The 11,463-nt window shown below is 32.1% G+C and overlaps 2 protein-coding genes across 2 annotated transcripts; both read right to left on the reverse strand.

The window, feature by feature from the left end:
* Nucleotides 1-4,525: 4,525 nt before the first annotated feature.
* LOC123698193 (uncharacterized histidine-rich protein DDB_G0274557-like) lies at nt 4,526-6,921 on the reverse strand. The gene is made up of 2 exons (XM_045644785.1): nt 6,866-6,921; nt 4,526-5,373 (listed from the first exon to the last, which is right to left on the reverse strand). Exons 1-2 carry the CDS (start codon nt 6,873-6,875, stop codon nt 4,526-4,528), a joined length of 858 nt encoding a protein of 285 aa, XP_045500741.1. The 5' UTR covers nt 6,876-6,921.
* Nucleotides 6,922-8,895: 1,974 nt separating this feature from the next.
* LOC123698195 lies at nt 8,896-10,314 on the reverse strand. Its single transcript, XM_045644786.1, has one exon. The coding sequence runs from the start codon at nt 10,312-10,314 to the stop codon at nt 8,896-8,898; it is 1,419 nt and encodes a 472-aa protein (XP_045500742.1).
* Between the last annotated feature and the right edge of the window lie 1,149 nt (nt 10,315-11,463).

Here is an 11,463-nt window from a genome sequence, read left to right on the forward strand (position 1 = left end):
ACAATTTTATTTATTTTATATCATCTCGCTAAGACCAACAGGAGCGGAGCAATGCGGGTAAACCGCGGGGCACAGCTAGTTATATTATATGAAAAGTTTCAAGTACCATATTTTAATGTCAGCCACCATTATGGCCACCATTACATCAAATGTTATTTTGTACGAGATCAATTAATTATACCTTTCTATTATACAATGAAGATGTCGAAAGAATAGGTATTCAACTGTAAAGAAAGTACCTGTTACTCATTGTATACTCCTTTGTCGTTTGCCGCGGTTGCTCCAAAATAGGACCTTTTTCTTAAAACCTTTTAAATATTATGAGCGAAATTCTTCTTGCTGTTCCTGTGAGTTCTTACGCCTGAGAGGGTTTAAAGAACTCTTATTTTTTGAAATAAGGGCAAGATGTCCTTGTTTTAGTTATGTTGCGTTATAATAATGTAGGCACTCTTAATTATAAGTACCTATGCATAACACAATTCCAGAAATAGGTATGTACTTTATAATATAGAAAATACAGAAAAGTATCAGAATTTATAAGTTAGTTTATCTAACAACAATACAAACTAATATTATAATAAATTATAGCGGCAATTGATAACAATCGATAGTGATCGCTACATCCGGTACTTAGGTCAAAATAATGTAGTTTCTCGTCGATAATGGCGGTTAATCAAAGCACTTATGTGTTTTATTATAATAATTCTTACTATACCTATAATAACTCAAAATTAATTATTTGTTTCTTTGTAAACAATAAGCTCAGAAACTACTGTATCGATTTTGAAAAATCTAGTAGAAAGCTAGGTTCATTATTTCTTAGTGACATAGGCATTTATTTAGCGAAAAGCTAGTACATAATATATAAACATGATATATATTATATTTCATTAAATACAGCATAAATACTTTAACATTACTGTTTATACAAATGTAATTTATTGTAAATTATAATATGAAATACGCAAATTGCAAGGACAGTGTAAAATAATACGGGTCGTGTCGGATTAATTTACGCATAGTTCAAGTAGATACATCACAAACAAGGCAGTAATTACATACAATATTAAAATATAGCTTTTGCATATTTATATTAACATTTAAGTTATCATTTAATATTACAAGCCGCTAGATCAGGTCGATCCGGTAAAAACAGGGATGTCGATTTCTAACAGAAAAGGAGTTAACAATCGATTCAGTAAATAACTCTCGCAAACCTTACAGACTACTATTGAGAAATGAGAAATGCTTATTTTATTTTTCTAATATAAGTTTGAAAGCTTTTTATAGTAATTATTTGTCATCATCAATATAATTTTCTTCTGCCGAGATCTGAACACGTTGATGAATATCAAGAAAAGTGTACTACCTATTATGTTATCTTTGATGCAGGTATTTTGTTTCAATGTTGATTTTCAATTTAGTTTGATAGTGATAAACTGAATATGTAGATATTTTTATAATTCATGTTTTAACAATTAAAGCACTAAACAGTTGACGCCCTTGTGGATTTCGCTACCAGGGTAAACCTTCTTTTCACCCACGCGTCCGCGTTTGATGTAGCAGCCCTTTTGGCTAACACCGAGAAACACCACACAAAAACCGAACAGTAATTGCAAAGATTCATGCAAAATGCATAAATTTTTCTATCTATTAAAACTTACATTGCCAACGTCCATATTTAATTACTAGTTGTGCTCCGCTCCTGTGTGCTCCTGTTGGTCTTAGCGTGATGATATAATATAGCTTATAGCCTTCCTCGATAAATGGGCTATCTAACACCGAAATAATTTTTCAAATCGGTACAGCAGTTCCTGAGATTAGCGCGTTCAAACAAACATACTCTTCAGCTTTATGATATTAGTATAGATTTAATTCTTTTTGTTACAGGTGTCGGGTTCTCAACTAAATAATATTGGCAATGGGCATAACTGCAGATCGCTACTAGCTACAGAAAACAGGAAGTTTGCCATTCTCCTTTTATTATCAAGGAATCTTATTTGCATACAGTTTCTTATCATTATTTCAACATTACGTCTTATATGCAAATTTTTTCTATGTACTTTCAAAGCCTTTATCTTAATGCAATTATGCAACGAACATAGATCTAAACATTTACAAATAAAACGCAAAACTATTGTCATACTAATTGAGTGTAATCGGTCGTCCCTCATAATTGGTGTTGATTGACGTAACCATGTGGTCAGTATTCGTCAGTAGTTCACACGGTACATCATTAATACTTGGAATTACTTTTACCCTGTTTTAGATTTTAACACTATCATGGCGTGCCACCTATTGTACAGTGACACACTTATTAAGCTGGAAATAATAGTTTTCTTTTTGACTCAATGGATCGTTGTACATTTTAAGCACTTTGCGTTCTGTTATCTGAACCTTATATATATTATTATGAACTATATTGTCTTGTAAGCTTAGGAGTTAGGGGGTATAGCCCCGTATATTGTTGTTTGCTCTATGTGTTATTATATTGTATGTTATTGTTCCTATTTTCTGTACTTTTTTTCTTGTACCCTTTGCTCCATGTCGTCTCTCCTGTGCCAAGTAACCTGTCCCATGTGCGAGTTCTCGAAATTTCCACATTACAATACATCAAAGTACGTAGAAGAATACATTCCTGGCTTTTCTCTCGGAAATCGAAATACAGTTAAGTGCCCCGTTTACAGTAGCTTCCGTCAATACGGAGTGCATGTAATTTCAAGCTGTAAACAGGCATTAAGCATTCCATTTGTTGGTGCAAAACAGACGTTCCTTTAATTTTCCTTTGATTTACTTTACCTGGAGACTGCATTTATTCAGTTAATGATTTTTTAACCCACAAAATAGTGGAAATGGAAATAAACCTATTTTAGGAAGCGTGTAATTAAAATAATATCTAACAATTTAACACTTCGGCTCTAGAGGTCTTATAATTTCTCATAGACATTTTGAACTATATTTACTGAAGCTTTGCTCACTGATACAGATAGGATTGAAGTTTGACGTATGTTCAATATTCATACATATTCTCTATACTGGCTTACATTTATGGTTATAAAATATAAAATGAAATACTTATATCTCATCACAAAATAAATGTTTTTAATTTTCGTTGTCGAGATTGTATCACATTTCATTACCCAAACTAAATTAGCCAACTGAGCATTTTTACAATATAGCTACCTCATTTTCGCATAACAAAAGTATAATATAATATATTGTTTACACGATATAAAATATAAACTGAAACTTGAATTCATAACGTATCCCATTTTGTGATGAAAAATATTACTGGATTGCAGTTTTTCAATCAGGCTACCTTTGTGCCAACAACAATGATTTTAATTAAACAGAGCTACCAACCTACAAATATTCGCTGAAATCGTTTTGGCCTAACGTCGTATTAAGCACATTTTTTGTTTTCGTTCAGAGCCTAATTTTCTTTTAAATTTTATTGTAGACTGAGAAATACATATTTAGATGTTGTATAGTGGGTTTAATTGCGTGTAAAAGCGTTAAGGATACCTACCATAGATTTTTATAATTTAGAGACAAAGTTATTCAAATTATTGGCCCAGCAAGTATGTTTGCATACAGAGTTAAAAGTTTTTAGTAAATTAGTAGGTAGATCAATAAATCTTCTATGTAAGTATTACTTTATGACCACTCTGAGGCGAACCAATGTTAATATTAATGTTAGCTCTTATAGATATCAAACAGTCAGATTACCGTATCTAGAAATATAAAAAATCGAAGAGTTGATATTCTTAGGCAAGTTACTTGAGAGTTCCAGTTATTTGCTACACATACTTCTAAACATTTAAGTACTGAAGGTTTTCAGCACTCAAAAACTTTGATCAAAGTTCACGCTTCGTGAATCACTCGAGTTTTAGCGAATAGTTTTAATATTAAACTTAACAAGCCCTCTTACTTTACGCTTGACGGCTTCTAGTTATTCATTTCGACATACTTTTTAATAAAGTTTCAGTATTTTTAAGCGTGCTCTGGTATTTTACTGGATGTTTTTATGAGAAGCGTTTTACAGAACACTTCTCTTGTCGTGTTATAAAGATACTTTTGCAGTTCGATGTCATGAGCTGCATATTTTTTTTTCGGTACTATTTACACACACGGCACGATCTGATCCCATACTAAGCTTTCGCTTGTGTTATGAAAACCAGATGGCTGATAAACATTCATATATATAATTTTAAATAAATACTTTTATAGATAATTAACACCCAGACACAGAGCAAACATCTATGTCCATCACACAAATATTTGCCTCGGCTGGGAATCGAACCCACGACCAGTGACTTGGAAGGCAGGGTCACTACCAACCAAGCCAACCTGCCAGTCACTTTTGCTACTTTGCTTTTCGCGAAACAATTGCCAGGACCGCTCCCGAAGACATTGGGATATTTTATGTTTAGAATGAAAAATACCAATGTATATTTAAAGAAATATATTTGTAATGTTATAAATCTCAGTTACTTTAATTTAACACAGAAAATTTTATCACATATCACATCTGTAGGTTAACCCTTCTTTTTTGTTTTCTTCTATACTTTTTCTGCCATTTACTAAGCGTACTTCGTTTTTTATCATATTTCCATTTCTTTATTGCTTCCATTACTTCATTATGGAAGAAACGTTTTAGGAACATTCTTTTCACGAGCGGTTTCACCTGCCCTATCTTTATGTCAACTCCGTGGCCGATGCTTGGTACAGTATGTCTAGTTTTGGCCTTCAAAAATGGCAAACCTATATCATCTATATAATAACTGTCTTGAACTTTAACTCTGTACCAACCATATTTTTTCTTATACCAATGATCAGGATACTTTTTATCCCACGGTTTGCGATTATCCCAATCATAGTAATGGTAATTATGTGGAGGTCTATTCCAGTCATCATAATGATAATTATATTTAGGACGGGTCCAATTCCGATTAGGATAATGATAGTGATAGTTAGGTCCATTCCAGTAATCATAATGATAATTATATTTAGGACGGGTCCAATTCCGATAAGGATAATGATAGTGATAGTTAGGTCCATTCCAGTAATCAGAATGATAATTATATTTAGGACGGGTCCAATTCCGATAAGGATAATGATAGTGATAGTTAGGTCCATTCCAGTAATCATAATGATAATTATATTTAGGACGGGTCCAATTCCGATAAGGATAATGATAGTCATAATTAGGTCCGTTCCAGTAATTATAGTGATAATCAGGAGGTTTACGCATACGCCTGGATATGATTGGTTTTTTGTCTGGTATGAACATAGTGATCGGTCTGTATGTGTATCCCGGTTGCTCTGTGACGATGTCGATAGGTACAGCTGCGTTTACGCCATTTTTGGGAACTGAAAATGATTCGATTAATCTGGGGGCACGGTAGTGCCCCCGCCAAGACGAGCCAAGCGAACAAGCGAAGCGCACGGGCACTACCTACCTTTTCTCGAAGCGCTTCGACGTTTTTTTGAACCCTCATAACTTGGGTTTGGATTATGCTAGATCAACAAAATTTTTGGGATATATTGTCAATAGCGGACTTATTGAACATATTAAGTTTTAATTACATTAGCTTTTATACTTCAGATTTTATTTATATCTAAAAAACGCTAATTTCGTCACTGACTCACTGATGATCATCAAAATTCTTAAGGTATTTCCTAATGTCCTACAAAGCTGAAATTTTGTATGTAAGCTAGTATTAGCACACAAACAACAAAAAAATTATAAAACTTGTAACTTTCATCCCCCAACCCCTTAAACTAGGGGATGGGAGTTTGTATGAGACCTGTAATTTTAAATTAAATTTTGATGACGCTAGAGGTCTAATCTAATAATCTAAAACTTGGTTCCCCTAGATAATATTATATATATATATGTATAGGTACTCCTTATTAAAAAAAAAATTAAAACTTTAATCGACACTTTTGTCACAAACAACTTACAAAAAGAAATGAAATCCCACCAAAAACATTTTCATGTAAAATGTTGCCAAGACGAGCCCATATGACTCGCACTGTCAAAAAGTTATCAGATCTCATGTAGAGCCAAGCTTCTAACACTACACGCCCTAACTCTACAAGGCCTAACTTCACAAACTCTACACCTTAGTCAAAATATGTGGCTTGGCCGTTCGTTACTACAAGAACTATTGTATAACACAAAAGTAATGAACAGTGAATTAATTTTTCACCTTACGCCGATGTGAATGTAACGAACGGCCAAGCCACGTATTTTGACTAAGGTGTAGAGTTTGTGAAGTTAGGCCTTGTAGAGTTAGGGCGTGTAGTGTTAGAAGCTTGGCTCTACATGAGATCTGATAACTTTTTGACAGTGCGAGTCATATGGGCTCGTCTTGGCAACATTTTACATGAAAATGTTTTTGGTGGGATCTTATTATTTTTATCCTTACAATAAGTCTTACTTTACAAGTCAGCTTATTGTGATTATGGGAATAGTGATATCTTCTCAATTTTACGTTACCTATACAATTTATAAATGTTCATGTCATAACTGGGTAAGTATATTTTTATGTCTTTAGAAAGTATTTTTTGCTATCCGTAGGTAATTTAACATTGTTAAAATTTATATATACATAGGTAGTAGTTTTCATTCTAAACCCTTGAGTAATTTAGACATTCGTATTTTTTGATTTATGTAGGTCGAGGACATTATTTGTCGTAGTCGATGTAACAACAAAAAACTTCGTGTTACTGTTTGATTCCGCGAACAAAGCAAATTGATACCTACTACACAATTACACAAACAGTCGCCTTTACTCAATATCCAATAAAACGGCCACCCGTCCAAATCCAATTAAATTAAAACTTCAAATCGACTCACACAGGGGCATAAATTTCCAGTAAATAATGAAAATAAAAATAGCTCTCCGTGTTTTATTGTAAAACATTCGTAAACGTTGAAATATGGACTCGTTCCGAAATCGGCACGAGTTCTTATCAAAAACTCATTTCCTTTTATTATAAAAGTAATTGTTTGACCAATATAGGTAGTAAATAAAGTGGAATATCGTCAAATGAGTTTCTCATACGTGAAGGTGAAAAAGGAAATGGAATAATTTAGGAACCTTTAATTCTATATTTAGAATAGATACAAACATAGAAAAAGCTAAAATCTTTAAATACAGGTATGATAAATATTTTGTTTTCTACAAATATTAAAAAAAATAAACTTGTGATGCTTAAAAATTCAGCCGAGTGTCGACATTCAATGAAAGCGCTAGTCATTCAATCAAATAGGATTCAACCAGATGGCTGCGACACATACACCGTCTTCAATTTGAGCGAGTTTAAAAAATGTGACATTGCATATTTTCACTGTTTTTCTAGAATTTAATTTTCCAAGGAAATACGAAAGTAGGTCTCTCTCCCATTACCCATAAGATACGTGAAGTTAAGGCCGTGTACGCGGTCCGTGCGCTGTTTGGCTCAAATATGTGATTTTTCAAACCAGATTGTCCATCAACCACTTATCTTACAAACATATGAATTACTAATAATTTTAGGGAATTTTATTGTCTATATAGTTAGTTAAGAGTTTTTTTCAATTAATACAGTATTTGTGAATACCATCAAGATAACTGAGCCGATGATTACTTGATTTCACTTTTAGTGTCAATTTCGAAGCTAAAAATATCTGAAATTGCTGACAAATCTAACACACATTTTTTTTTAACTAACTGCAAAAATCCTTATTAAAATAGTTAGTTAAAAGATTTTTTTAATTTGGACTCCTAACTTACGAAATTAAAATCCGAACAATGTGAATTTTTTTAGAAATTATACTCGACAAAATGATTATTTTCACCAAGATATTTGACTTAGTTGAATATAATTTATACATATTGCAATAAAAGAACGTATTACTTATAAGATAAAATTTAAAAAATCAACTAAGGTACCTCTATTATTTTTCTACAATTTTTTTTAAAGTACTATAAAACACTGCGCGCGACCCGATTAAAATCAGTCGGCAGCGAGCCTTCCCAGAGAGAGGACATGTTGCTCGGCGCTCTCCTGTGGACCTATGCTGTTCATAGTAAAAGGATAGCGCAAGCCGCGATCTATCGTAATAGATCGCGGAGATTTTGACTTGCGTTAAATTGAATAAGCGCTCTTAAGATCATTAAACTTTTTAATTAACTGCATACTTTTGAATGAAGTAGCCATTTTCACTTTTAGTATAATAGATAAACTAAATTAGGAATTTCAAATTTTTCTATAGAACTTGGAAGAAGTACTTTCTGGAACCAAGAAAGAGACACTTAAATTGGAAGTCTGTTAATAAATGACTAATAAAACTGACCTAATAATTCTACAGATTTTTAATAAATGAACATAAAACAATTACTTGTTTTTATACAGACGTTGTTATTCCGTTTCTCATAATTAGGAATTGACCAACATATACGTAGCAATTATTTCATCAATTAGATCGGCGAGTTTGCCTTTCATGACATCATGTCATAATAAAGACAGGACATTACCTACAAATTAGGGCCTAGCATGAATCATTTTATTCGCATTCTATTAGATTCATAGATCATTTCATTTCTTGTATAACAAACAAAATAGGGGAAAATAAAACATCGATATTTTCGTACATTATTTAATTTTATCTTACAGTGCATAGAAGTGAAACATAATAAGTTAATTTAAAAGACATAAAAATTACTTATAAAATAACTATAGCTATTTTTGCACAATGAGGGTAACACAATGAACATGATAAAAGAAACTATTTAATTGAAAACATGAAGTACACACGCACATACTAGAAACACACACACAAAAAATTTCACAAAAAATTGCTACAATATAAAGTGACCTCATGACCTTGTGTCGACTAATTATTTATTCTATTATCTGTATTTTCTCCCTTCGCATGAATATTTCCAAAATAAGAACAATACTAGAGACAGCGCATCCAAAAATCCAGATATAAAAAGCACCAGCAGTTTGGGACAGAGTGATCGCACATCCTACCTGACAACTATAACTGTTAGACATTATATTTTTATTCGCGATATCCGCTTTATCCACATACGTGATCCCAATAGCATCGAAATATAACTTTTGGCATATACCAGCTTCAAAAAGGTGCATAACCATCTTTTGAAATGGCGCAGTAAAGTAACTGTTTTTCCGAATAATCATCTCGTGGTAAATGAATAGAATGTCTTCGTTCACTCTGACAACCCTTGCTTCGTCACCAACAGCAGTATCTGCTTGATACGGAGGTAGAAATCCATCAATCAATATAGTCGTACCTTTCTTTTTCAAAATTACATCTTCACAATCTATGAAATGCCCACAAGAGCCCGAAGTATTCGCAAAGCTTTCATACTTCTTGTCTTCTAGAAAATATTTCGCTGTGAACATCAAATATGGCTTGACTCCGGATGAAATCAACTCATCTATAGTTCTATAGAGAGTTGGTGGACCTTGAATAGTCAAATACGAATACAGCTGAACGCCAATATATGCTGATAAATGAAGTGCCATAATGAGATACACTACGTTGACAATTTTCTGCTTGAGAGATCTCGCATCTTGCAATGACGTTGTTCCAAGCAGAGCACCAGCGCTATAGAGTAATGTATCGTTTAATGAAATGGTCTGATTATCAATTATGCACATCAGTTTCCATACGATTGCATAAATAAAATAAAATACGAAGAAAACATAGATACCTTTTAATTTACCTACAAAAGATTGCCATGACCGTATCTCTCGCTCAACACTGTAAACCCAAACAACGGCTTGCCGCGTATACACTCCCGAATAATCAACTATATCATCATAGATTCTGTAAAGACCTCCAGCACATATATCTAAACTTCCATTTTGTAGTAGATCTAGAAATTGTTTATCAACAAATGGATTTTCTTCTTGTCTATATATAAAATATAAACGAAGAGTTGTGTTGAAGTATTGAGATGCTATTTTTATTAATTCAACATCGGCACCACTTATATCAGAATCAGTAAGAGGATCAAAATCTGTGTAGTTTTTATTTTTTTTATTTAAAGACATATACGGATGTAGAGTGGCAAAACCAGAATTTAGGGGACATTTTTTGAAATCTCTTAGTACTTTCTTTGGAAATATTGACTCTCCGTTTCTTAAACATCCTCTTGCACATCTATTCACTACGCGAAATCTTACTAAACGAGTAACGTTGCAAGTTATTTCATCCACTTCCAATTCAGCATACATAAATGTAAGATTTCTGGGATCATCTAAAACTGTAAAGGTAATATCTCTAGACATTACAATTTCAGCATTATTTTGAAATGTCTCATTGCATACCTTCAAATCGCCGATAATAATAAATAGGTATTTCGTCAAGACCCTTTCAAATGTTAATTTATATAAATCTCTACAATCTTCAGTGATAAAAATACACAAACGGCTAACAGTATCAGTTTCTGCATTTATTGTATTTATATTATCTGTTGTAATAATAGGAATCTCATGTAAACTTAATTCGTTAATCATAATATCATGGAATTCCTTTTCTTGCTTCGTTTTTGTATCATCTGGGTTATAAATTAAAATCGTTGATTTAAAAAATACATCATGCCTTGCAGCTTGTATAATACACGGAGCAATCGATTCTACAGCCTCGGCACAGGGATGATATTTCGTTATATTTTCCAAATAATTGTCATTATTTATAGCAAATGTCGTTTTTAAAGAATATAACAAAAATGTGATAAACAACATTACCTTAGCCATGACATAAAAAGACTGTTACGTTTGGTAATGATACTATTACTTTTTCAGAGACTATGAAAGGGAATTTAATAAATTTAGACCCGTCTTATTTTTAGACTTGATTGAAATGACGTTATGTTTTAAAACTCTTGTTTCTTACATTTATATTTGATCTGTGTTAAAAGTATTAGTAAAAGAACGAACTATGTAAAAAAAAAGCTTTTAATAGTTAGTTCATTATTTTCTTAAATCTATAAATTCTTATTTCTACAACTGAAATTTTACATGTTTGTCTCTATTCAAATATCTTAAAGAATGTTAAAATATCATAAAAATAATAAAATTTATGATACCTGATACTTTCATATGTTTTAAAGTCTATGGAATATTACATTTAATAACTAAAGGTACAAGATAATTACATATTTTACGTACTTAGTAAATAGAAATCTATGTAACTAGGAAATGCTTTTAAAAGAACAAGCAAAGAGACTTGTAGGCATTAACCTTTTTATATTGAAAAATTTTGTAATTACAGAATAAATGGTGTTTTTTGTGGAAACTTCTTTAACCATTTTGAACACTTTTTGGTAGAGGAGAAATCTTATGGATTTGGGTATCCAATATGCTAATTAGATAATAATATAATAGATAATATAAACATACTAATTAGTTATGTGTATTATCTGCCTACAAATCTCT

This window comes from Colias croceus, chromosome 15, assembly GCF_905220415.1.
Source record: "Colias croceus chromosome 15, ilColCroc2.1".
NCBI classification, from domain to species: domain Eukaryota; kingdom Metazoa; phylum Arthropoda; class Insecta; order Lepidoptera; family Pieridae; genus Colias; species Colias croceus.

Excerpts from the sequence above, each read along its gene's own strand:
- LOC123698195 (XM_045644786.1), bottom strand. The coding sequence starts at position 10,314 with ATGTCTAGAGATATTACCTTTACAGTTTTAGATGATCCCAGAAATCTT.